The 22,934-nt window shown below is 38.9% G+C and overlaps 1 protein-coding gene across 2 annotated transcripts in view; it reads right to left on the reverse strand.

The window, feature by feature from the left end:
- Positions 1-22,934, reverse strand: part of LOC140335197 (ankyrin repeat and fibronectin type-III domain-containing protein 1-like) — a 176,027-nt gene that overhangs the window by 16,833 nt on the left and 136,260 nt on the right. For both annotated transcript variants that reach the window (XM_072417648.1, XM_072417649.1), the window contains 12 exons: positions 14,481-14,682; positions 14,034-14,241; positions 12,551-12,745; positions 11,522-11,635; positions 10,787-10,884; positions 6,281-6,371; positions 5,977-6,084; positions 5,450-5,549; positions 4,846-4,978; positions 3,611-3,730; positions 2,724-2,939; positions 927-1,093 (listed from right to left, as the gene is read on the reverse strand). In XM_072417648.1, the coding sequence (XP_072273749.1) occupies positions 927-1,093; positions 2,724-2,939; positions 3,611-3,730; positions 4,846-4,978; positions 5,450-5,549; positions 5,977-6,084; positions 6,281-6,371; positions 10,787-10,884; positions 11,522-11,635; positions 12,551-12,745; positions 14,034-14,241; positions 14,481-14,682 (1,752 nt within the window). The remainder of the gene's footprint in view (positions 1-926; positions 1,094-2,723; positions 2,940-3,610; positions 3,731-4,845; positions 4,979-5,449; positions 5,550-5,976; positions 6,085-6,280; positions 6,372-10,786; positions 10,885-11,521; positions 11,636-12,550; positions 12,746-14,033; positions 14,242-14,480; positions 14,683-22,934) is intronic.

Here is a 22,934-nt window from a genome sequence, read left to right on the forward strand (position 1 = left end):
TGTACCTTACCCACATCCCTGGAGTCTTGCAGACGATTCTACAAAGTGAGAATGTGCCCTGTGACACTGTGACATGTATATCAGAATGACAGGGTCTGCAGGTATTGTTAGTGAGCCACTCTTCCATGCCACATTAACCTACTGCTGGAAAGTGGGGCCACCATCTACCGGTATGAGGAAGAACATGCTGCAGCGGGGGAAGCACAGGGAAGGAGTGGCTTGGTAAATATTAAAAGCCTTCACTCTGCAGCCATCCCTTGATAAAGTTGAATTACAGGAAAACAGCAGAGGAGATGGTGGGTTATATATATATTGGTATGTAAGTTTAGTCACTGGGACACCAGTACCCCATTTAACAGGGCCAATTGTACCAATGATTAAACTAACTAGCAATACGTGGTACTGAGCTACCTCCTAAGAATAATCCAATCAAGCAAGCAGTAATAAATTAGAGATTTTTGTATAGCCTGGATGTGACATAAGTGCCAATGTGTTTTCCAGTCAATGCATAATTTTTTACATTTTATGATATAAACCCAGCGATCCCAGTAATCACATAGATGTAAAAACATTAGGAGCTACAAAAGACAATATAGTAAAGTTCTTGCCTGTTATCACCCAGTCCTTTCTATATTTTAAGTAATATATTTGAATGTGAATACTCTCAAACTGTATTTATTAAAACAGGTAACTGTACTTCCCCAAAGCAACTAACTAGATTCCAAGCAGTACTGGAAACCAGCAGTTGGGCAATGTAATGGAGAATCTAGTTGATTACACTAGGTAAAGTAAAGACAAATCGTATTTCAACCATCTGGTTTTTCAAGATGAGTGTGATACAAATCACATTCCAGAAGGCCTGTAAGTTCCATGCAAACCATTGATCCCCAACTAAATAAAGCTGGATCTGTGTAAAGAAAACTCACCTGGATACGTTTGAATTGGCTCGTATTTTGACATTACAGAGGATGTTGGGTAATCGTTCAGATACCAACACTCGGATCTGGTCTACCGCACTGCACAGCTTCAGATATCCCAAATAGAGGCCAGGAGGCAAAGCTTGGCTGCTTCTTCTGTGGTAAGCCAGTTTCTCCTGGAATGTACAATAAAATACTCCTGTAAAGTGTAGAAACCATAGAACAGAAAGAATAGCTCACTTCTCCTAAGCTCCTGCTATACAGCTTAAGCAATAAATAACCCCTGAAAAACGCATAGGAGGTCCTATTACCAGTATCTTTTTGAAGATGCTAGTTGTCTTGCTAGTCCACTAACCAACAATCCCATTATGATTTCACTCAATGACCTATAACAAGTATGCCTATCTGTAGATTAAAACAGATTTAGAAATCTAAAGAATGAGAAGTAGCAATGGTACAATCTGTCTGCTTCAGTAAAGGTTTCTTTAAAGTGTAGAATGAACATCCTAACTTACCATTCTACAGATGTAGGTGACACAGTTTTACATTAAGCTCATGCCTGTGGTGTCTAAATAATAAACCAAAATTATGCATTATTTAAAACAATGACAATATAAACCTATCTAAAGAACATATGTAATGATAAGCTTTTTAGAAACAGCTCAGTGAGAATGAAGCTCCTGATGACTATGGCTCTGTAAATGCAGTGTGATGGGTTATATTAAACACCTATATTGGTAATATCATGCATCTCTAATGGTTTTGTTGTAATTTTGCAGTGAATGGGTCTGACCCAACAAGATACCATAGATTGCACATGTCGGCCAGACGAGCACCATGAACTTGTATAATAAGTATCTCCCCATATGTAGTTCTCTGATAAGTATTTGCAAAACATTACACATACTAGGGACTCCGTGAGGCCAACTCTGTCTCATGCTTTCTGCATCACTGATCAATAGTATTAAGGCAGGATGGAGTGCAATAAGTCATTGTGGACCATCAGATTACCAACATAAGTAAAGCAATTCTAATTTGCACTTTAAACTAGTGTGATATAAGACAACCTGCCCACAATCAGACTTGCTTACTTAAAGAGAATCTGTTGCCAGACCATTCATTTCAACAAAAATATTTTTATTAGAATATAGGTGCAAATATTGAGATGTAGGAATTTTTTTTACAAATGTAAGCCTCTCGCGTAGACGTCCAAGAGCTCAGAGACATTTTTAGGGTGCAGCCATCTTGGATGCGATGTCAGCAGCTCCAGCAGACTCTGAGCTGTCAATCATGTAACATTCTAAAGTGTCAAAAAAGCTTATGTAGGAAGCAGAGAGATGGAAGAGCTGGGTGAACACAGACAGTAATTAGACACTGCCAGAAAAGAAGAGTACTGAGGTGGAAGATTGAAGGGGGCTGTTCTGGGCAATTAACTCTTCCTGGAAGCGTCGAACTTTATAGGAAGTTCAAAAGCAAAAAACATTGCAAGTAAGCATTGAAAAGATTTGACTTTTCTTTGCTTTTACCTGAAGTTGGTGACAGAGTCTTTTTAAATACAAACTTTTAAGATTTATGGTACTGCACTCATTTGCTTCTTTAATAAGGTTGATGTACATAAAGACAGCTTTGTAGGTGCTGCTGAGCTGAACTGATGAGATGGATGTGGATATGTCAGATGTGTATGACATATACAGCGACAGGTCATATCGGAGCACAAGAGGCAGCTTACACATTCCTGGAGATAACACACACCTCACTCACTAACTTCCTTCCTCCAACTACTGTAAGCGGAGAAGGTCAACTCACATGCAGTGTCATCAGTAGGACATCCAAAGCACTGGGCTCGTCCGGTGATGAGACAGACTTCCTGTGAGTCTGCAGTTTAAATACCGACATCCAGCGTACGTTCTCCAGCGTCTGGCTCAGTTTCACCTCCTTCAGAGTTACAATCAGAATGTTTCCTTGCTTGTCCTTAATGGGCTCATAGAAAACCTGTCCCAAGTCTTGGAATCCTAGTAAGCCCTTTGGAAAAAAAAAAAGAACAAGAGGGATGAAAATGACACATAACTTTAACACTTGATGTGTTTAGAATACAGCAGCTTATAGCCTGTGTGAAACTTCTAGAGCCTCTGTTATTGAATGTGCTCTCTATAATTGGATTATGACACTTCTGTATATAAACAGATGTCTCATTGTCAGTAAGTGAATTTGATTTTGTTAAAAAGAAAATGAAACAGATGACAATCAGCTGTCTCTGGTCAGTGTTAGAAATTCTTTTCAAATGGTGTCGTGAGCTCATTCCTACACATCCAAGTATTATATAGGCACAGGTGGGTATATGGGTATTATTCATGTCATCAAAAAGTCTAACTTGCATGACTTTGGTCAAGTACTGTATAAAATATACTTTTACATATCGTAACATTAGAATTAAAGCGTAACTTTCACACCATAATATTTGTAGTCAAAGGCTATGTCCATTCGTTAGATTTATGTTGCTGGAAAGTATTTGTAGCCGTATTCGTGCACTTGCAACATCAACAGTTAAGTATACATTTTTAACACATAAGAGACAAAGAGATCACTGTTCTGTGACTTAGGTTGCAAGTTTACAAAAAGGAGGCCAATTAACCCTAAAAGGGCAGGCCAGTACTTGTAGTAATACAGGAAACAAACAGAGTCAAGGCTTATACCTGCATTTGAGACACAGCTAGCAGCATCTTAAAGCGAGTTTGCAGGATACAAGAACAAGAGGACTGTGATACTGTAACGCACTGCCGCAACCAAAGGATGTCATCCCACATGCATGATACCTGTGGGGGCAACATAAAACAAGTCATTAAATATTCTACATGCCAGGTGTATTTTTTAATAAAAAGCAAGTTTAAAAAATTCAATTCTAATACAAACCGGAAATAGGCATCTTAAGGCTAAGTTAGACAAATCTGTGATTTAGAAATGCAGAGTTAACCAACAGGTATGACTTAATGCCCCCTTCCCAGGAGCTCAAAGAGCTACATTGCTTCACCTCTTTCTTTAGCCAGTGATATCCCCGGTGCTTAGTGATTGATGTAGGTCTATCACATGGAAGCGTAGTGAGTACGTAACACTTTTCTCAGGCCACAGCCACTCAGAGCTTACACAAGACTTCTCCTTCTTCTGAATGAAGCAACAGGGAGGTAACTATCAACTGCTGGGGAGGGCTTAGACCTGTGCAGTCAACAGGGTGCAATAATGACTCCTGAGTGGCCATGGTGGATAACATGGATCAGATATAGCATTACCACCCACAAGCTTGTTATAAAGTACATCACATGGACCACTCATGGACCCTTCATCGGGCTTTTCATTTGATGATGAGCATGTGGCTGTGCCTACTATATATTCTATGCTTATTGTAGAGTGAAACTCACAGATTATCTGTGTATAGATATAAATAATTACAGAAGTTTTTTTTTCTCTCTCTTCACCTGCAAACTGAAAAGCAGAGCCTGATTATCATGTTGTACAAACAGCTTTTCACTAAAATACCATTGGGTTAAAGGTTTATCTCATTATGGATGATTTAATCAAACTCTTCAAGGCTGGAGAGAATACACTTTCATCTGTGAAGCTCGGTGATACAGCAAACCTGGAATGGATTTTTCATTTTCTATTTGTAGAAAATGTTTTCAATCCTGGACCAGATCCATTCCAGGTTTGCTGGATCACCCAGCTTCACTGATGAAAGTGTATTCCCTCCAGCCTTGAAGAGCTTTAATAAATCAGGCCCATTTTTTCTAAACCCTACATACTCAAGTGAATAGTGGTAATAGACCATTGGTTATTAAAGAAAATGTACAATGAACTAGAGGGCTTCAGGGAGGAAAGCAGAGTTTGCATTTTGATAAATATGTAAATCTATTGGAAATGTAAATGCTAAACTTACCTTAGTAAACCAAAGGAAGTCTTGCATCAAGAGACATGAATATGAATCATCTATTTCCACTACTGGAATCTGGTCTTCGTGAGTCACTAGAACATTGTCATCCTTATAAAATATGGAGGCAAGGTACAGACCCCTGAAAGCATTAAGAGACAATTTTATGGCTTAATATTATAATTTCTTCTTATGTTTACAAATTATCTTTACAGACACTTTCTGAATAAAGACCTGGGGATGGAAAAGGTACCACGGCTTTTAATGGCTGCCCTGCTAGCTCTAACTACTGCCCTTTTTTTGTTTTTCTGGCAAGCTCTGAATTGGAAGCCATTTATTAACCTCCCAAATAATATATTAACAAGACAACCCAAGCCAAGATATTTCTGATATCTAAACTGTATACATAACCAAAACTTTTTTCAAACTAATGACACGTGCCCAAAGCCCATAACCCATAGGGAAGCAAAAGGCAAAAATCAAATGGACACAGATGATAAGTGTTTTAACCCTTAACCACTTTTTGGTTTTAGGTACTTTAGGTGTGGCATATCCTGTATAGAATATAGTTGTCTACTAACCAAATATTGTTCCTCCACCCAGTTCCATTTACCTTTTGAGGCTTTTAAGAAACTTGCTGCTCGGATGAAATAGATGCTTTAAACTCTTGGAAACAGAATGCTTTCTGCTCTGTGGCTGGTTCTTGAACGGTTCTGGAACAGAAGGATCCAACTTCATATCCAATAATATAGTAAATGCAAAGACAACCTATAGTTTCTATATGATTAGTTTGTCATTTATAATTAGCAAGTAATTAATGACTTCATAACACAAAATGAATTGCATTTATGTAATAATTTATGGCAGACAATCTGAAACCATCTTTCACTGTTCTGGATAAGTTACCCTTTTAAAGGGTTAGCCTACTTCTATTTCAGATTACACAAACTTTTGTGCTTAGTGTTTGGTGGAAAATAGAGGCCTAAATTTGTAGCAGTATATAGCGATAACATACGTAAGCACAAACCATTGTGCACAATAAATATATGAATTTTACTTACCATATTTGATGTGTTATAAAATGTGATATAAACACAGCATAGCAAAAGTGCAGACATGTATGCAGCATAAAGTACTAACCATGGCACACACAGTGCTGGTGACCCGTCTTCACCTGGCTTAGCAGAAGATCCAAGGCTTCAGCCTGACCTCTTCTCCTTGGTGCACGGCCATCATACTCACGCCAATCTAGATATACACAGTATTTAAGCATTGTGTGTCTATGTTTCCATAATATATATTATCATATGCTTGTAAATGTTGTTAGCTGATCTTATAATGTGCAACAGTGTTGCATTGCCATAGTGATATGTAATACATTTCTCATTGAATAATGGCTATTTCTATTTGTCACTAAATGTGACACCTCACATGCACAACTTACTGGATGGAATAGCGAAAGCTGGAAGTGAAGGTTGTGGAGGTCCCCAGCCTTTCATATTATATGCCGATACCTGAACATAGTATCTTGTGCCCTGTAAATATAAAAAGATACTATACCAAGTGAGGCTGACAAGTCCCTATATGATAGCATTAGGTAGATGACTGTTAGACATTAAGTAGATTCTGTTACACCACTGATGTCTTCCCATAGCATATCAGAACAAAAATCTGCTCAGTCCCTTTTTCCCCCCAGTCTATGAGTGAGGGTTTGACAACTCTGAACATGGAATTTTTTTTTAATAGATTGGTAATTACAATACCACCGATCCTTCTCTTACTACCATCCCGAGAATATACACTAGTCCTGGGTTCCCAGATCCTGGGGCAATGAGGGAGGGGTATATCCAGTGTTATGGGAATTTACATTTCTGCTCTGTACAACTGATCAATACACTAGTCCTGGGTTCCCAGATCCTGGGGCAATGAGGGAGGGGTATATCCAGTGTTATGGGAATTTACATTTCTGCTCTGTACAACTGATCATCTGGCTTTAAAGCATCCAGATCACTTTTTCTTAAAGGACAGCAAAGTAGCAGCAAAGTACCCAGGCAACTAAGCTCAACAGTGAGTTGGGAATAAGAGTCCCCTTACAACTATTAATCAGTGTTAGTTGGTAAGGAAAGGGGTAAAGACCCTGCAAGTACAGAAAAATACCTGTTGATATGCCTGAAATCCACTTAGTCTTGTTATGAGCAGACAACACACATTTAAATTGTAGACTGAGTGGTGTCAGCCCTTTTAGCTGTCTTTTGCTAAACCTCTTAAACTAATCCTCTAGTCCAAAGCTCTCCAGTCTTCGAGGGCCAGAATCCAGACACATTTTTGGTATTTCTCTGACAGCAATACATTTAAAAAGGTATGGTTAACAAAGAGTCAAGAAATGTTTATATGAAAATCCTGGCCTGTATGCACCTCCCAGACTGGAGTTGGACAGCCTTGCCCCAGTCAATTCTCCACATCAAGAAAGTTATTAGTTATATAGTTCTATCATGAGAACAAGGCGAACTTTAAATAACACCAGAAGTATGTTAGGGACACAGGAAAGCTATGCATTTCTGATAAGTGTTTTTCCACTTAACAAACTGATATGACAAAATGCTTCCAAATTAAAGTTATTGTTATGCTGTATTTACGCTTTAAACAGCTTGAAAATGAATGATTATAATATTCTTCCAAGAAAGCACAAAAGAAGCTCCCAGGTAGGGACTTTCAATACAAAAACACTTGTTTATGTTGCTGCTTTTACCCATTCAGCTTGTCAGCAGATTGCAGCAGTCTATAACAGGCAGATAAAGTGATTCAGCTTCTGATGTTCAGAGAAAAAAAGATGAAATATATACTGTATGTGCATGAATCAGATCTCACCAGGCATTTGTTATTCATAATGAGCAATTCATGTTGGCATTAGAAGAAGAATAATGTATGAAAATAGCTTAGTATGAATTACATGTATGAAAAGTGCGGCCTATCTTATGATAGAAGGTAGCTGTGGTCTTTTTTATCTGCCTCCTAATTAAATCAGCAAAGGAACTCTGTAAAGATGTCTCTAGCAGCACACTTCCTGAATAATTAACATTATATTTGTCATTACAAAACATGGAGAAAGTAACAGAATCACAGAATAGGGCAGTCCGCCTTTGCTGTCTCCAGCACATTTATCCAGTCACTCCAGACAGATATAAAAGAGACCAGGTAACATTTATCCAAATGTTGGGGTTTTAGTGCCCACTGGGGCATTAATGTCTCATGCTTCGGTAACGGGTGAAATTCTTACTCATCTGATGACATTTTGCCTCTTTAGATTCATCATCCTATGCATTTGGAACTGCCCCACTATAGCCAATCTCCAGTGTTCTCCACTTGTCCCGTCACTCACTGTCTTCTGGAGCAAGCCTCCAGTTTCCAACCAAAGCAGTACCATGTCCACAGTTTTGATCACCATTTATGTCTGAAGTCTCTGAAAGTCCTCTGCCTGTCTCTATTATATATACCGGAAACTATTCGAGGTTCTTTGGTGATGCTAAGGGCTGCAGTTAAGGATCCCAACACCTTGTAAGTTACAATAAAACTTAACAAAGTTAAAACAATTGGCTCTGTATAATATCCCTGGCAGCCTTTGGCATATTGCAACACCTATGGAGCCAAAAATTATGCCACAGTAAATGGCTTTATTATAACTAAGTAATTTGCTTTTTTTGTGGTTATTTCTATTAACAAGCATATCCCTTATAAATTACCATTAAAAATTTGCAATTTTAGCTTTAATTTTTTCAAACAACACAAGGAATTCCCCTTTAACCAAAGGCAGGCCACACCTTATGAACTGTGGAGTCAGACAAATGTCTGTTTATACTGTTATGCACTGAACGCTCACATAAACACAAAAGAATGTTTTTATATGCAAAAAATGGTTGACCAAAATCACTAAGTACTCCAAATGGTAATAAAGTGATCGTTATTCTCCATGATATTGTTTTCTCTGTCTCCCGTCTTCTGCACTCTTGGCAAGTACAAATATTTGATTTGATGTGTTCCCAAACTGTCAACTCCTATACAGCAGAGGTTAGGAGACAGATTTTCTATTTTGTATTGACATAAAAAATCACACCTTCCTCTTTTTTATATCATATTTTAAGACATTTCATTGATCAATAGTTTTTTTTGTTTTTCTATATAAATACGTATAGATTAATAGTTTTTAACTGTTTCACCCACAAAGTCCTTTTGCCTGTGAAACACACATAGCTTATTCCATAAATCGCCCCCATGATTCTGAAGAATAATGATGTCACAGTGGCAACACTGTAGCTGAAAGTTTGGGGCAGCAATGGAAAAGTGTGATGACGATACAGAGACAGCTGTCATGCAGTTCTCAGGAAAGATAAAACAACTCAGCTTTCTACCCCCAACCAGTCTGTGACCTTGTTAGCTGCAGGGGTTGAGCCCCAGAGATGGAAAAGGTGACTGTGTGGAGTCACAACGCCTGTTCCCCAATTAGCTATGGAGTTGATGAGAAGGTTTTGATCTGTGTAGGTGGCGGATGGCCAAGTTCTGATTTATTACAAGAGTTGGGATGCTGGGGAGGGGGGAAGAGGCTGCAAATTAAGAACGTCACAATGGTGGGAGATACTGCCCTTGAAATTATTAGCATGGATTACTCAGTAAAAGAACAATTTCTGATGTTAGAATGGAGTTGGACTGCTGAGAGATGTCATTTAGAGACTTGTAATTGTTTCCCATGCCAAGGAATATATCAAAAACTAAATCAGCATTCACCTGCTGCACTGTCTACAGCCCATCTGCTATGCCACTGTCTGTGCTTCAGAAAGACTGCACAAGCAGACAGGACGGCTCTGCTGAGAATATGCTGCTGTTGTCTGCTTCAGCCTGTACAATGAATATGACTTAGGGTAGGACTATGCAAGTCCCAAAGTCCCCATACTACATAATCTATAAAGAGATTCCTTTCCTGACAGTGTTTCCCATTTCTTCATTTATAGGTGTACAGGTAAGATTTAGCAACATATCTGGAGGGATTACCACTGTTGACAGCTTATTGTAAAGAATGATTGGCTTAGTCAAAGTGAGAAATGAATTTTCTCAGGTTGTGTGTGTGTCTATATTAATAATTCAGATCTTTGGTTTTATTCTCTCAAAGTTGAAAGGGATTTCTGATTGGTTGCTTTTACACTGGCCAACTGAGACAATTCTTATCTTGTAAAAGAGTAAGAACTAGTTTTTGGTGCAGTGAGTAAAGCTAGCACAAATTCCTGGCAGCTACCCTCGACAGTAGGGTAAAGATAACATAAAAATGAACACAAATGCCTACAAAAGTCCTCCAAACTGTAATAGCTGCAAAGGGAGGTATAGGGCGATTCCTTATCAATGCCCATTGTTCTTAAATCACTAGCTGAAATGGTTTACTATATTAGTGTCCCTATCATTCCCAAGCCATTGCTGACTGGACTATGTTGCTCTGCATCACAATCCCTCTACAGGTGTATCATCCAGAATACCTTTTTAATTGACTGTTATTAATAAGTTATTACAGGAAACCTGCCAGCAAGGGAGAACTAAAGATGTATTACAAGCCTATTACACGTAAAGAATAACAGCCATCACACAGGGTAAAGGAAACTATATACAAAATTATTGCTCTGTTTGTACTGATATGGTTTCTCTTTGAAGCATTTTCCCATAAATTCAGATTTAGATATGTTTCCTGGTTTCTGATTGGATCATCACAAGCTGCTCTATATATGGCTTTCCACTGCTGTTTAATGATGTTCTGGGTCAGTGACTTTTTAATCCCACACTGTATGTGACAAGATACTTTTTTAGATCCCTAAACATAAAAGGGTATGAAAAGTTTACAGATCTCAGTAAATGTAAACCTATGGTAAGTTAGCTTTTACTTTATCCTGTAAATAAGCGTCTGGTTACTTACTGAAACAAGACCTCTGATGTTGAACTGCAAGTTTCTCAGCTTTTCGATAACCACCTCTCCAACATTTGGAGAGAATGAAGATGATAAGCTCCATTCCACTGCAGAGTAACAAAGAAACATTAGCTTAATACATCACACAATCTAAAACAGAAAATGGGACCAAGATATATTTCGAGTGGGTCTTATAATTCTGAAAATACTGGACAAAAGTGATGTGTACATGCTCTACAGGGAAATAGAAGTTAAACCCCCTGTGGTGATGTAAAGCTATGTTAAGAGAAAAGATGATTAGTACAGGTATATATTGTAAAGATAAATTATTCAGGATAGCCTTCTGCCAAAAGTTACCTAGAAAGGTGTTCATTCGAAGTCTTATCCTGACACTGGTAAACAATGATGTCACATTACAAGCAATAGGATGAGACTTCAGAGATAAATCTGCCGGGCACTAGAACAGGTAAAATATCTATTTCATCAAGCTTTCCCGTAAAATTCTGCATATTAGGGGGAAGATGTGAATAATTTGAGCATTGTGGTGTATTGGAAAAGAAAAGGTGCAGGTACGTTAGGGTCTGCAAAGAACATTATTGAAGAAAATAACACGCATGAATATGTATGCAGTGATGTACTGAAAACGTGTGAATTTGGCTCAATATTTTAATAAAAATGGACACTAAATTTTAAGAGAACATAAGCACTTTTATTTCACAGATCAGGCATTCCTTGATTGTCTACCTTTGTATTTTGTGACAACAGCAGAGTTGACACTCAATGGCTCCTGGAATGTCACTTGCAGCGTAGTGCTGCTGGTTACTGCCAGACGAACATTGGTTGGAGGATCCGGAACCCCTACAGAATGGAGCAGAATAAATTGCAAGTCTGAATATACTTAAATATCTCAGTAATATTGCAATATACAGCAAGATTTCCTAAACATACAGTCCATGCCATAAGGACACTTCCTCAAAGGATCAGCCTGCACCGGTATGATATTTATAGGTGGAATCTAGTGGGCTCAGTCAGTCACTGGCTTCATATATCTCCTGAGGCTTTAGCTATAAGACCTTCGTTTTGTAGGTCCTGGCTCTGTTCCTGAATATGCAATGTCCAAGAACAAAAATGCAGCAAGGGAAAACAAACTGTTAATCTGGAATAAGACAGTGTGTGAGAATCTACTGAGCCACTGAATCGGCATAATAGTCTGGCATCTATAATTTTGAGAAGAAAGATCAATGATGGTTGCCTTTGAACTTCTATTAGGGGGAAGCAGGTTGTTATCACTGCTTAAAGTGTATTCTAAAAAAAACAAACAATAACATTTTGCAGCTTGCATGGTGGTGGCTGTTTTACTTTACTTTTATGTCTATATTTTGTTGTTTTTCACCTTGCCAATAACACACTACCTATCCGAAGGTGACAGTGCTCAATCACTGTACAAAACTGTATCTATAGAGTAGTTGTGTTGTCACAAGAAGTGTTGAATGACTACAGAACACATCCCTGTACCCTTAACACCACAACATAAAAGGAAGATGTGATCTCTAGTACAGTTGTTAAGTGGGCAGGGCTGATAAGACAACAGAGGAGAAGAGGAGTATGTTATACACAGCACTAGATTTTTAGCAGGATCATTGTTTGGGTTTATATACACTTTAAAAGGAACCCTGTAATAAAAAGATATGGGAGTTACCACTGCTGACCTCTCTTTGAAGTATAAAACTGTCAGACAGGCCGAAAAAAACTAACCAAATAATCTTGACTTACGTGCATGCTCAAATCCTGCTTTCATGCGCTTATAAAGCCTATATCGCCACTCCCAGGATTTCAGCTGCTTTTCTTTTTCAGAACAATCTGCATTTGGAGCTTCATTAACAACTTGGGCAGTGAGATCGTTGACTCTTTGCTCAGCTTCCCGCACCAGTGTGGATAGATGGAGCGATCGGCTTTCCAAGCTCATAACTAGAAAGGTAAGATATGACAGGTAAGTGGTTCATAACGCTCTGCAGAGTCATCATTCCTGGTATGAGGAGACAACAGGCAACTTTGGAGGGTGTTCAAGTCATTACAGCCAAAGAAAAAATGAAATTAAATCGGTATAATAACCAAAAAGATTTGCTTGCAAGATTTCTGGTTCTTTAATAGCCAAAGTTGGTTCTGCTTTAATCAGTGGTAATAGAAATAATTAGTTTGAAAAAGTTGTTTTAGTGGAATGTGAAAACATCTGTTTTCTAACTTTTGTGTAATTATTTTGTTAATTAACAACTTTTGCTTTATGGCTTCAGTTAAAGCATGGAAAATTACAAGCAGCATCCTAAAAAGACCCAATTTAAAGCAGACTTTCTTCCAATTACTATTTTGTGTTTATATGGTTCCAACATAGTACTGAGTTTTAAGTCCACAGCCATATCACTAACTGTCCTGAGGGATCTGCTTACACTCTTTGGGCACTATTTCCAAATCACCTATTCTTAGTAGCAAAAACCTGAAATGAAGAACATTTACAAAAATCTACCCTAGTCTTCCACCTGTGGCACCTAGGTGAGGATGATGTCCTTCCCGGAAAATTCCCATGGAGCGCAGAGAAGCCCAAATCTAGCTAAAAGACACTCATGGGATAGACTGGAGTATCTTTATGCAAGACTTCACATACTCTGCATTTTACAGGAATCCTTCTAGAAAGATGGTAACCTCATAGCCAGAGATGAGCAGGATGGGAGTAGGGTAAGTATAATGGTCTGCAACATTTGGTGTGGCCTAGGCTCTACAGATGGAATACCTGCAGAGGCAACACAACACTAAACAGATTAAAGCTAGTTGATTATAATGCTCTTTTATACCCACCGCCAAAAAGATTGTTTAGAAAGCCTTAGAAAATACAGTATATTGTACTGCTTTTCTAATGCCTACATGCACAAGACCCTCATGCTATATTTACATGCCCAACTAGAGTTTACCTTAACATGTGATAAACTCTGAAAACATTTATATATAAACCAACCTGATATTTATGTTCTGTAGCCCTATAAAAGCAGAAACAGTAATAATGTTGCCATCAGTATAAATTATGAGGCAGTGAAGAGACAGAGTGGAAAACACAGAAGTAGTATTGTCTGAAAGGAAATAATGGGTTATAAATTAAGCTATAAACTGTGTGGTTAGAACTGAAGCTACACTACTATTAGCATAACAATCATCATAGAAAACTCAGTAGTTGTGATGGAGCGTCCCTTCCCTACACATTACTCACAGTGTGGACTCTCCTTTGCTCCAGCTTGCAGTAATGTCTTTGCTATAGGTGCATTGTTGGTCATGATCGCTATATCCAAAGGAAGCAAGCCCTCGCTATTCGGTGTGTTGAGATCCAGCTCCTCCACACTGTATTGCTTCAGTAATTCTTGTACCCGGTCAAGATCTTGCATTTCCACTGCTTCAAAGAGTGCAGAATTCCCCTGAAACTACAATGAAGTTTATATGTAACAGTGTATAGGTAAATGTAAAACCTTAAAAAAGAAACCACAAGTCAAAAGCTACACACTCACACATTACACACACAGTAATCATTTTTGTATTATATGCATATTATTCACACTATAGTAGTGTTTTGGTAAAAAAGAATGTAAATGTTATTCTACCCTCAATGTCCAATAATAAATCATCCTTTTAGCATTAACATTAATATATTGAATTGACATACTAGACATGACTTCCGCAGCCTCTCCTTTTCATTTCGTGCCGCCAAACTGCTTTCATCAAAAGATGTGTAGTTCACCCGGAACTTCCCAGAGAGGTTCCTGTACAGCCTCTTTGCGGCATTGGGAGAAGAGGGGCCCGAGGGCTTCCTGGTCTGTGCCAACTGTAGGTCCTTCATCTGCTGCGTCATTTTTGGAGAGGAAGACCTAAGCAGATAAATAGGGATAAATTAGAGAATGTTATGCATACCATAAATGTAAAAAACTTGTTGCAGATTGATTTATCTAACCCTGAATATTCACTATTAAAGCAAAACTACATTTCTAAAAAATGTAAAGCCCAAATATTTTAAAAAAGGCTGCTTTTGCTAGAATACTCAGCTTCAGATTGTAGGTTTTTCTCAAGTACTGTAATTCCTGTTCACGGATTAGTACTAATGCTTACTGGTTGAATGACGGCCAATGTTTTTCAAACCATTTTCTCTAAACCTTTGCTGTCATGGATCCACCTCCGAGAGACATCATGAAACTGCCCTAGGTTCACAGTAATGTAATGTACTGAACTGAGTTCCAACACCATTACATGTGCCCTTTTCAATGCAAGAATTAGGTCCATCACCACTGGAGAAAAATGGAAGGAAGAGTTGTAACATAACTGGAATGGCTGGAAGACCCTTGATTGAACTGCTGTATGATTTAATTTGAATAATGCGCAGTGAGGATTTTAGGGGGGAAGGTGGAAGGGCAGGCACACTCCTGATTTAAAGTTACCACTGTAGTATTACTTAAGAATTATATTTAATTTAACATTTCACCGACCTGGAACATATCTGCAAATCAGGAGAACTCAGAAAGTATTGAAGACAATGACTGCCAAACAGATAATATTTTCAAGAGATCAGCAGTTGCAATCTACAATTTTATCTTGATGTGTTACATCTACAAAATGTATGTGTGTATTAAGGTTTGACAAACTCATTATTAAGCCTTGTGAAACACCTTTCTTAAAACATGCCCTTTATGACCCAAAGGTATATATTGCAGAAGCAATATTTACCAATCAATTCATTGGATCAGTGCTACCTTTCCATCAAATCCAGGTGAACTTGCACTAACTGTACAGTCAAATGTTATGAGCATTTTCAAAGCTTTTATCTCCGAGCGGAAAGCATGACAATGTGTCTCTTCATGTCATAAAAGATTACGCTGTTCTTACTGTCTCAGAGACATATGTACTTTGTCTAATGGGACTTTTTAGTGACACTCAATACAACAAAGAACCTCATTTATCAACTTGGCTGAACAAATGTCTCAGCCACAAATGTCTCAGTTCTGAGCCACACATCAGCGCCATGTTGATTTTCTTTTACTCTTTCCAATACAATATGGAAAAGTGAATGGAAGAATGTTCATGATTGGCACTAGTGACTTAGATGGAGTATATGAACAAGGTTAGAGTGGCCCACAGGTGGACTGGAAAAAAAATGAGTCATATGCCCCTAAATTAATTTGTTTTTCACTGTGCCAGGAAAGCTATGTGTTCTGGTGGGCACAGCTTCTCACTTCCACTGGTGGGCTTTAGGTCCTCAGTTTGACCCTGTATAAAAACATCTTTGAAAGTTGCCAAAGCTAGTATAACGCTGGATATAGAGATAGTTTTTCCCTGTCCAGATGCTTCTGCTAGATCGAATGACCTTATATCTATGGTAGCAGTAGACACTCTTTAGGCTGACTGCTCCTGGGGCATATAACATGTCTGTCTGCACTGCCTTCATTCACAAAAATACGTACGCCCTGGCAGCCATGTGTTATTGTGACAGCTGGCTAATAGACTTGCTTGCATATGTGGCCACGGTCATATATCCATGGCCATCTTTAGTCGACTTTTAACATTTGTAAAGGGTTACTTAGGGGTCCGTTTATAAACAGCGGTATGGTCTTAACATGAAATAGGCTGTGGTTGAATAGAGTGGGGGCAAAATGTATTTTCCAAGGTCCTTTGATGCCTTTGCACTATAAGCATGCAAATCAGAAAGTCAGTGTTTATCTATATACTTGCTCCAGGACAGTGACACAAAATACTGAAGAAACATAGATCAGTATTACAGCCAAGCAATTAGGGGGAGGTCATTATCAGCTAGTATGTTTTTCTCATGAAGGTTTTTCTAAAAGGCTGAATACATTCATGTGTTTTGTTATATTGGTTTGGGGTCTAAATTTAACAATACATTGCACTAGAATGCATAGGTGCAAATGTAGCCTATAATATCATAAATGCTGACTATATTGTCGAAAAATTGTATTTATGGTACAAAGGTTGTAGGCTCCTTAGACATCCCTACAATCAATGCAGATCTGAATCTGAAATCCTTACAGTGTCTGTACATCAGAGCAGAGAAGAATCGCTGCTTCTCTGGAGAGGGAAAAGACCCAACTTCAGCAGATACAAATAAGGTCTCTATCTCTGCCAGGCAGAGCTATGTTGTGAGTTCTACCAGTAGATATCCCAGAACTGGATTGATAGAAATCCTTTGGCAATTAAAACAGCTACATTATTTAGCTTTCAGCCGGGATTTTAGCGTAATCCTTAGCTCCAGATAGGCTAAAACCATGCAGGGCTACCCCACACTGAAAGTGTTGTATGCTTGTTTTTGCCCGGGGTATCATAAATTGCAAGTTTACTTACCCTATACCTTGCTGCCCTGCAGGTTCCTCCTCTGTGCCATTGTTCCCCTGCAGCCTCTTCTGTAAGGCGCTCCATTCTCGGCTGACGCTAATGTCCAACCAATACAATGCAGTACCAATAGTCCTGCATTGTAAGTGAGGGTGCCAAAAGTCTGCCCACAACCCTGAGTGTCATCTATATGATCGACTTGCCTTTTTTATAGTACCCCAAAGCAAAAAACCAATTTCAGTGTGGAGGGGGCCCTGGAAGGGTAGTTTTCTACCATAACTGCAGTAGAGCTTTAAATACTAGGCCGCAGTTTAATAAATCACATCAAACTCAAGGCTTGGTCAATCGGCTAAATTTAACTTTATTTTAATCCTTGTTTAGAAAAAAAAAATAGTGTTCTGTATACAGGGGAGGAAGAACTACATTACAAAGGGTTTGTTTTATAGAGGAGACAGATGTATATACAGCAGAGGGAATTTCTTTATGCGTGTGGCGCAGTGCACTGACCTCATGAACACGTTTATTACACAGCTGTGTCACAACAAGTCTCCTTCTTCAGAGAAATGTTATTGTAACCCTGGCACCCCTAATCTGATCCTTAAGAACCCACCTCTGATTTACAGTAGCAAGCAAAGGAACTTTTTTGTCTTTTATTAATTAACTAGTTGAATTCTGGACTTCATTGTTAAGTCTCTAGCAATAGAACAAGCCTTGGTCAAAGGTCTGTGGAGTTAAAAGCACAAAGACAACTCAATAAAAAAGAATCTCCATGCCAGATTTTGTTCTGGAGACTGCCCCACTTGAAATCCTTTAAATACATGGGGAGAGATGCAAGAATTCTTCGGACTGTCTCCACTGTAGTGAAACAAACCCATATTTGTTGGATCTCTGCAGCACCATACTTTCATCTGAATGGCGAAGAGCAGCCAATCTGGAGTGTTCGTAGCATCATCGTCGTGATGTGACGCCAATTGCCAGGAATATAGCAGGCTGACAGTTATAAGCCATCACCCTAAAGTGCCCCCTGCTGCTTATCGGGACTATATAAAGCACCCAATAATGCACTTTTACATTTACCAGGCTAATTGTAGAAGCCATACCCTGTCTGAGGAACAGGTGGCAATAATCTGGCTAATTGCTGTATATTTTAGTGCCTTTCTATGGATGTCCCCTTCCAGCAGAGCTCAGATAATTCTCCTTCTCAGACATTGGTTGCTGTCTTTTTCTATAGCCTGGCTATTTCCTCCACCCCTCCCTTCTCTTTCCCTCGTGGCCAGTACAAGTTCATGCTAAATATGGCTACTTTCATTCTCCAGAGTGAAACTTGAACCTTGGCACCAGGCTGACTGGAATCAGCACAGGGTCGGGGTTACAAGGGCCGCACATTCCCAGTCCATACACTCCCCTAACCCGGCTTTCTGCACTGTGGGCCCTCTCAATGTTCACTCCACATGTTCATCATAAAAGACATTTCCATGGCCTAAGGCTATTGCGAGAGTTCTATTCTTTGCAGAGCTGTATTATCCATGCTTTCCAAGAGGATTCAGTTTAATGGATCTCCAGGTTATAGGACACACAGGATACATAATAGGCTAATTTATTCAGTACACGTATTCAGTATATGCAGCACCTTTATTTAAACTGCACAGGTTACTTAACCAGTCTGCAGAAGGATTGGATATGAATCTAATTCGTAGCACTGACACTGCCTAGTATAGGACTGTTTACATGCAAGGTTAAGGGGTTAATGTTCATTACATAACAGATGTGCATGATGTGCAAATATATTTCAATGAACAGTTACCTGCCCTGCTGTCTGTTATGATGCTGACCCAATTCATTACATTGAATGAAGCAAAGCACAGAAACAGAAAGAAATGCGTGTAGCAGTAGGTTGGAGCAACAAACGGCACTAAAATGCATATGGTGGGAATATCAGACCTTGATCTCTTTGCAGTATTTGATGTTCTTGTAAAATGTGTACTGTACATAATGTACTATTTACTGCACCTTCAATTCAAGAAATTGAAAGAGAATTGTGGGTGATTTACTAAAGGAATTTGGGGTGTGCACTAACTTGAAGGTGAATTATCAACTTGGAAAGAATAAACGTACCGAGCTTAGCAAACATAGGGGAAATTCTCTTTAGGAAGAATATGCAATTACCAAAATGAAAAAGGAAATTTGCTTGCACGACGTTTAGATGAATTACTACTAAGGAAACATAGGCTGTTCACCTAGCAAGGTGCATTATTTCCTTGCAAGGAACATTTAGTTTAGTAAATGAGATGAAGCTCTGCTGACTTCAACCATCCAATCTTGTGCAAGGAAAAGTTCTGTTTTTAAATTTACTTGTATGTGATTGGCTATGCTTTGCAAAGTAAACGATCACTACATTCACTACATTCCCTTGCAACGTAATTGATCTTGGTGAAGTCTTAATGCATTTAGTAAATCACAAACAATGAGACAATAAAGAGACAATAAAAAATACATTTATCTGAAGTGCTAACACTATTTACACCCTCATTAGATGCCTCAGTTAGTAATATAGACCCAGCATGACTTTAATTCACACACTGACAACAATCAAATATCTGCAGCACATCCCCGGAGACTTTAATAGCATTATTACTCGATTAGTGAGATATTATTTACGGTACACCACATTTAGTATGTAACATACAACAAATAATAAAAACAGTCAACTATTATTTGTGATCCCTCTAATCCACCCGAAAACATATAATCTCTTCAATATATTCTTCCATTACCATATACTAAACTTACCTTTACAATAGTGAATATTGTACTCAAACTGACTAGGGACTCACCTTGTCCTTTACCTCCTCAGTACAAAAAGATATATTGTGCTAATATGAAGTCTACCAGGACCTCTAGCACTCCGCTAAATCTATTCCTCCTTCTCCTATACCTCTCCATTACAGAAAACTATATAGAACTTATATAGAGTCTACCAGGCCTTCTTGCACTCCTGCATCTCTATTCCTCCTTATCCTATACCTCCAATGACAGTAGGATATAGTACATTCACAAGAAGTCTACCAGGACCTCTATCACTCCCCCCACTCCATTCTTCTTTCTTCTATACCTCCCCACTATAGGATCGGGACCTCTAGCACTATTCCCTCTTTTCTAAACCTCCCTACTGCAAAAAATAAATAGCACTTATATAGAGTCTACTGGGACCTCTAACACCCTGCCATCTTTATTCCTCATTCTTCTAAACCTCCCTTTTCAGAAAGGTACTTTGCCTTTAGGTCTACCAGTCTACCAGGACTTATATTACTCTGCCATCTCTATTCCTCCTGACTACGGAAAGGTATATTGTACTTATAGAAAGTCTACCAGGACCTCTAGCACTCCTTCATTTTATTACTTCTTCTTCTATACCTCCTATGGCAGAAAGGTATATTGGCCCTATATGGCTTCTAGCAGGACCTCTATCACACCTTCATCTCTATTCCTCCTTTTCCTATACCTCCAATGACAGAAAGGTATATAGTATTTATATGGTGTCTACAGGACCTCTACACTACAGAAAGGACCATCCCTCCTCCATCTTTATTCCTCCTTCCTATGCTCTGCTTTTCAGTAAGTGACTGTAGGCTAAACTTTTATAATCACTTCCACCTGATAATTGTTCTGGACAACGCTCAGTTAAATTTTCTGGTAACAGAATTAACCAGCATATAATGTAATCCTGACTTTTAATAAAAGCGTTTTTAACAATACAAGAATTGTTGCACATTTAATAAACGCTCACAGCATTATAAATCATGTTTTTTTTGTTCAACCGACCCCCAGATCTAAATCCCCTGAACCGTGTTTCATATTTAACACAGATTTTTTCAAAGGAGTTCTGATTCAAGCACTGTTCACGTTTGAAAATAATGTAAAGGAAATTTGCCATGACAGAAATGCGTCCATGGCTTCTACCAACCTTCTTTGGAAAAATGGTGATTACTTGTTTGTCAGAGATCCAGAATGCTATATGTAAAGCCATGTACTCTTGGTTTGCATATTTATTATGTCTTTAGCCTTGGCATGACTGCCAGGAAGCTGGCATTTTCAAAAAGAGATCAGAAATTCTGTGCTTTTAGTCCAGTTAATTTTCAGTTGGAGGTAGTTCTGTAAAGCTATATACTAGATTATTAGATTATTGTCACCCAGACCTTCCTGATCATCTTGGGCAAAAATCTAGCAAGTGTACAGGGCCCTCCATGTCCAGGCTGGATTGATGAACAACCAAGCAGAGATGACCATTGTATTTTCCAATGGAGGAAAGGACAGAGGGATTCCCCTGTTTAAAGTCTGCACAGGACCATATAGAGCACAGCCAGATTCTGACCCCTCTTTTTCCTAGTGCAGTTAAAGCAATACAGCTTGGTCAAATCCTTCCCCATCCTGCAAATGGATAGATCAGCAAAACACTGATGAGATCAGCCCTGGGGCTTCTCCTCCTAATAGCCATATTTCTGTGTTGTGTATCCTTTACCAGTAAGGCTGCATATCCCTGCAATTTTTGTAGCTAGAAATGATATTTTGTAATCGTTTCTAGTGACCAAAATGGCAGATGAATGAATGAATGCTGTACACACAGCGCCCGCTCTGTTTTATGGGTAAGGAAAGAAGGAGAACGAGCGAGCAGCAAACCACTGTGCTCCCTTGACTTGTATACCCGTTGTTCCCGGTCGCTCATGGATCCGTCCTAAAAGATCCATGAATGACGGGCGAACTTTCTACACATGACCGTTTGTATCGCGCGAGAATCATCCGACGTGTATACATAGCTTTAGAATCACACTGTGCTGGAAAATACAATAGCTAATACAACAGACTAAGGGACTAGGTGCATTTAATGATGCTACAATGACTATATATCTGGGTTTGATAGATGTATTTTTATATCTTTCTGGAGTGTAACCAGATCCCTCAGCAATGGTAAATTGGCCTAATAATCCCTGTTACAAGTGCCCAAACATCAGCAAACTATAACACGCACTGATGTTCATATGAAAAGAATAAAGCTCATCACAGCACACATACAAAAATCATTCTGAACTCTGGAACTTTCCAGACACGCCAGCAATTTAGGCATATGAAAAAAAAGCTCCAAATTTTAAAAGAGAAAAGTTCAGGGCATGGAGGAGATGTCTGAAATGAAATAAATGACAACGATGAGCTGTCAGCCGTACCTGTCAAAGCATTTATTAATGTGTGCTGAATAACAAGTCTCTGCTCTCGTCTGCATACTAAAAATATGTATAGCAGCAAATCATGCTACTGGTTTTTTCCCTTGGATATTTTCCATAGTGAAATATGGAACTTCTGCGTCTACCTCTCTCACTTTACACCTGGAAAAAAAACAAGGAATGTCAAATATTTATTGGAAAACTAACATTTTTTGGCTTCCAGACTGTAAATTTGTCATAACAAGTCCCTAAGTTGAGGAGGTCTTATGGTACTCAACGTGATTAAGGAGACGTTGTTGTCGGAGTTTCTATGGTGATGAGGGCCGCCGGAGACAGCAGATTGATATGCAAGGAGTCAAGGCCGCCAGGGACTTGCTTGGAGCGACGGGGTGGGGACATGAGGCTGATTTTGACACCCCACCTTCTGACCATCGGCTCCCTCCAGTGAAACATATCTGACCCCACATGAAATGGTAAATGACTCTAATTAGTCTCCCTGTACAAGATACCTCCAGGACTGCAGAACTATTTAAAGAAGAGAATATGATCACAAAAATATTTTCCCTGAC

Source organism: Pyxicephalus adspersus, chromosome 7 (assembly GCF_032062135.1).
Source record: "Pyxicephalus adspersus chromosome 7, UCB_Pads_2.0, whole genome shotgun sequence".
Classification (NCBI taxonomy): domain Eukaryota; kingdom Metazoa; phylum Chordata; class Amphibia; order Anura; family Pyxicephalidae; genus Pyxicephalus; species Pyxicephalus adspersus.